At 48.1% G+C, this 5,000-nt stretch overlaps 1 protein-coding gene across 1 annotated transcript in view; it reads right to left on the bottom strand.

Annotated features, from left to right (window-relative positions):
* The window catches only part of LOC120562494 (immunoglobulin superfamily DCC subclass member 3-like), a 22,652-nt gene that overhangs the window by 2,901 nt on the left and 14,751 nt on the right, over positions 1 to 5,000 (bottom strand). The window contains exons 8-12 of the mRNA XM_039806203.1: positions 4,084 to 4,249; positions 3,579 to 3,832; positions 3,011 to 3,175; positions 2,077 to 2,265; positions 39 to 146 (exon numbers count right to left, since the gene is read on the bottom strand). Of these exons, the coding sequence (XP_039662137.1) occupies positions 39 to 146; positions 2,077 to 2,265; positions 3,011 to 3,175; positions 3,579 to 3,832; positions 4,084 to 4,249 (882 nt within the window). The remainder of the gene's footprint in view (positions 1 to 38; positions 147 to 2,076; positions 2,266 to 3,010; positions 3,176 to 3,578; positions 3,833 to 4,083; positions 4,250 to 5,000) is intronic.

Raw genomic sequence — 5,000 nt, 5'->3', positions numbered from 1 at the left:
GAAGGAAGGAAGAAGGAAGGAGATTTTGAGGCTCGTACCTGTAGGGATGTTTCCTCCCTCAGACAGAGACACGAGGCGCCGGTTGGACGGTCCGTCTCCGTTCCCGTTAAACGCCAACAGCCTGATCTCGTACACGGCCGCCGGCTCTGCAGGACGGAAACACACCAGTCACACAACGTCACAAAGAACAGGTGTACACAGGTGTACTGTGTCTTTAACTGACCCAGGTGAGACATAGACAGGTGTACTGTGTCTTTAACTGACCCAGGTGAGACATAGACAGGTGTACTGTGTCTTTAACTGACCCAGGTGAGAGATAGACAGGTGTACTGTGTCTTTAACTGACCCAGGTGAGGGTATAGACAGGTGTACTGTGTCTTTAACTGACCCAGGTGAGACATAGACAGGTGTACTGTGTCTTTAACTGACCCAGGTGAGAGATAGACAGGTGTACTGTGTCTTTAACTGACCCAGGTGAGACATAGACAGGTGTACTGTGTATTTAACTGACCCAGGTGAGAATAGACAGGTGTACTGTGTCTTTAACTACTTAGGTGAGAGATGGACAGGTGTACTGTGTCTTTAACTGCACCCAGGTGAGACATAGACAGGTGTATTCTGTCTTTAACTGACCCAGGTGAGACATGGACAGGTGTACTGTGTACTTAACTGCCCAGGTGAGAGATAGACAGGTGTACTGTGTGTTCTAACTGACCTAGGTGAGAGATAGACAGTGTACTGTGTCTTTAACTGACCCAGGTGAGAGATAGACAGGTGTACTGTGTCTTTAACTTGGAGTGACCCAGGTGAGAATAGACAGGTGTACTGTGTCTTAACTGACCCAGGTGAGAGATAGACAGGTGTACTGTGTCTTTACTGACCCAGGTGAGAGATAGATTGGTGTACTGTGTATTTAACTGACCCAGGAGAGACTAGACAGGTGTATTGTGTGTCTTTAACTGACCCAGGTGAGAGATAGACAGGTGTACTGTGTATTTAACTGACCCAGGTGAGAGATAGACAGGTGTACTGTGTCTTTAACTGACCCAGGTGAGAGATAGACAGGTGTACTGTGTCTTTAACTGACCCAGGTGAGAGATGGACAGGTGTACTGTGTCTTTAACTTACCTAGGTGAAGAAATAGACAGGTGTACTGTGTCTTTACTTGACCCAGGTGAGAGATAGACAGGTGTACTGTGTCTTTATGACCCTATGGGTGAGATAGACAGGTGTACTGTGTCTTTAACTGACCCAGGTGAGACATAGACAGGTGTACTGTGTATTTAACTGACCCAGGTGAGAGATAGACAGGTGTACTGTGTCTTTAACTGACCCAGGTGAGACATAGACAGGTGTACTGTGTCTTTAACTGACCCAGGTGAGAGATAGACAGGTGTACTGTGTCTTTAACTGACCCAGGTGAGAGATAGACAGGTGTACTGTGTCTCTAACTGACCCAGGTGAGAGATAGACAGGTGTACTGTGTCTTTAACTGACCCAGGTGAGAGATAGACAGGTGTACTGTGTCTTTAACTGACCCAGGTGAGAGAACAGAGGTGTACTGTGTCTTTAAGCTGTGACCAGGTGAGAGACATAGACAGGTGTACTGTGTCTTTAACTACCTTGGTGAGACATAGATTGGTGTACTGTGTATTTAACTGACCCAGGTGAGACATAGACAGGTGTACTGTGTCTTTAACTGACCCAGGTGAGAATAGACAGGTGTAACTGTGTATGCTTACCCAAAGGTGAGAGATAGACAGGTGTACTGTGTCTCATTAATAAAGACCCTGGTGAGAGATAGACAAGGTGTACTGTGTCTTTAACTTCCCAGGTGAGAGATGGACAGGTGTACTGTGTATTTAACTGACCCAGGTGAGAGATAGACAGGTGTACTGTGTCTTTAACTGACCCAGGTGAGAGATAGACAGGTGTACTGTGTCTTTAACTGACCCAGGTGAGAGATAGACAGGTGTACTGTGTCTCTAACTGACCCAGGTGAGAGATAGACAGGTGTACTGTGTCTTTAACTGACCCAGGTGAGAGATAGACAGGTGTACAGTGTCTTTAACTGACCCAGGTGAGAGATGGTGTGGGTGTTGATGTGAGCTGGGAAGGTCTCCTGCCCCTGGAGGTCTGGGTTAGAGACCCCGTGGTACTCCAGTCTGAAGCCCTCCATCTTCCCCGGCTTACTGGGCAGCTCCCAGTACACCTGCATGGCCGTCTGGTTCAGGACCTTAGTGAAGAAACTGGGAGGACTGGGAACTGTGGGACACAGAGACGGACAATGGTTACATAAATGTTATGGTTACATAAATGTTTAAGGTGGACAATGTTTAAAGGGTAACTCTTCTTTTTCAACCTGGACTCTATTTTCCCATCTATTCTGTGTCTGACGGAACAACTATCTTTAAAACTGGTCCAGTATTAAACAAGAAACAAGGTATTTGTAATGTAACCTACTTATACCTTTTATTCTGTGGACGGGTTTAAGATGGAATGCAAAGGGGGAGGGGGAGGGGGGGGGGGGGGGGGGGGGGTGGGGGGGTTTGTTTAAGGTGGTCTGTGTTTAAGGTGGACTGTGGTTAACGTGGACTGTGTTTAAGGTAGACTGTGGTTAAGGTGGACTGTGTTTAAGGTGGTCTGTGGTTAAGGTGGACTGTGTTTAAGGTGGTCTGTGTTTAAGGTGTTCTGTGTTTAAGGTGGACTGTAGTTAAGGTGGACTGTAGTTAAGGTGGTCTGTGTTTAAGGTGGTCTGTGTTTAAGGTGGACTGTGGTTAACGTGGACTGTGTTTAAGGTGGACTGTGTTTAAGATGGACTGTGTTTAAGGTGGACTGTGGTTAACATGGACTGTATTTAAGGTGGACTGTGTTTAAGATGGACTGTGTTTAAGGTGGACTGTGTTTAAGGTGGACTGTGGTTAACGTGGACTGTGTTTAAGGTGGACTGTGTTTAAGGTGGACTGTGTTTAAGGTGGACTGTGGTTAACGTGGACTGTGTTTAACGTACCGCCCCCCTGCGTGGTGGCTGTGATGGTGGTGGACTGCTGGCTGCCTCCCAGAGCGGAGTAGGCCTTCAGGTAGATAGAGTAGGTGGTGGCAGCCTCCAGGTTGTTGAACTCGTGTGTGAAGGTGCTCTTACTGACAGCTTCCTGCAGCTCAGCACTGTCTGGCTCTGCAGAGGTCAGAGAGGGAACCACACCCAGAGGTCAGAGGTCAGAGAGGTCAAAGAGGTCAGAGTTTCTCCAATTGAACAGAAAAGTCCAGTCAGTCCCTCATCTAATATTATATATCTCTTAAATATCTATAAGTCTTACGTATCTATGTCTATATACCTATAAGTCTCACCTATCTATGTCTATATATCTATAAGTCTTACGTATCTATGTCTATATATCTATAAGTCTTACCTATCTATGTCTATATATCTATAAGTCTCATGTATCTATGTCTATATATCTATAAGTCTCATGTATCTATGTCTATAGATCTATAAGTCTCATGTATCTATGTCTATAGATCTATAAGTCTCATGTATCTATGTCTATAGATCTATAAGTCTCTGGTTGGTCCCTTACCCCCCAGGCGTCTGACGTGCAGTACGTATCCGATGATCTGCTGGCTGGCGCTGTCTGTCGGCTGGTCCCAGGTCAGCTGCAGGCTGGTGGCGCTGAGCGGCGCGGCCTGCAGGCCGGCGGGGGCCTCGGGCAGCTCGGGCCCCCCCTGGCTGATGGCCAACCGGGCGCTGGCCTGGTTGGTGCCGGCGCTGTTCTCGGCGATGCACTGATAGATGGCCTCGTCCTCGGGGGTAATACGCGTGATGGCCAGAGTCCTGCAGACAAAACAGGGGGTAGAAACCAGATCACAGGGTTAGAGAGAGAGAGAGAGAGGGAGGGAGGGAGGTAGAGAGAGAGACAGGGAAGGAGAGAGAGAGAGAGAGAGAGAGAGAGAGACAGGGAGGTAGAGAGAGAGACAGGGAGGGAGAGAGAGAGAGAGAGAGAGAGAGAGAGAAAGCGACAGGGAGGGAGAGAGAGAGAGAGAGAGAGAGAGAGAGAGAGAGAGAGAGAGAGAATTTCTTCTCACGTGTTTCCATTGGTCAGCTTGACGTTGCCGCTGGGCGTCAGCAGCTTGCCGTTCTTCAGCCAGATGAGGTGGGGCTCTGGGGCGCCGGACGCCGTGCAGCTGAAGACTGCACTGCCCCCTGCTGGCCTGGAGACGGACTGGGGCCACTGCACGAAGCCTGGAGGGGCTGAGGAAGAGGAGGAGGAGGAAGAGGAGGAAGAGGAAGAGAGGACAAAGAGCAGAAGAAGACAGTTGATTGATGCAATCCCAAAGAGAAGACGAGAAGCTCGTAAAACACCAAAGGTCTCAGAGAGGATCTAGAAACCATGTGAAGACAGTGAACGCAGCATGGTTCCAGATGTAATCAGATTACTCTGGCTGGGACAGTGGCTCTATGGTCTCAGAGGAGGAGGAGGAGGAGGAAGAGGAGGGAGATGAGGAGAAGAAGGAGGAGGAGGTGGAAGAGGAGGAGGAGGAGGGGGAGGTAGCACAGAGACTTTCAATCATTTGATGATCAAGACATAAACATCTGTTATGTGGAGTGTCCTCGCTGGACCTGAGAGGTTTTCTGACTGTCTGGAGGTTCTGGCAGACGTCCATCGTGTTTTAAGACTGGAAACCAACATCAGAAGCGGCGGCAGCGAGCGGCGACAGCGAGAGGCGGCAGCGAGCGGCGACAGCGAGAGGCGGCAGCGAGAGGCGACAGCGAGAGGCGACAGCAACGTTTGAGTTTGTCTGTGAATAAATGCTGCAGCAGTAAAGTTCCCGTGACTTGTGTCTTTTCTTCGAGAGCAGAGAGAGGAGAGAAACACAACTCACTGCATCTGGCCTAAAAAAGTACCAAAAAGATTGAAAAAAGTATATTATTATTATTATTATTATCATTATCATTATCATTATCATTATTATTATTATTATTATTATTATTATCATTATTA

Source organism: Perca fluviatilis, chromosome 7 (assembly GCF_010015445.1).
Source record: "Perca fluviatilis chromosome 7, GENO_Pfluv_1.0, whole genome shotgun sequence".
Lineage (NCBI taxonomy): Eukaryota > Metazoa > Chordata > Actinopteri > Perciformes > Percidae > Perca > Perca fluviatilis.
This window is presented reverse-complemented; position numbering and strand designations above follow the sequence as displayed.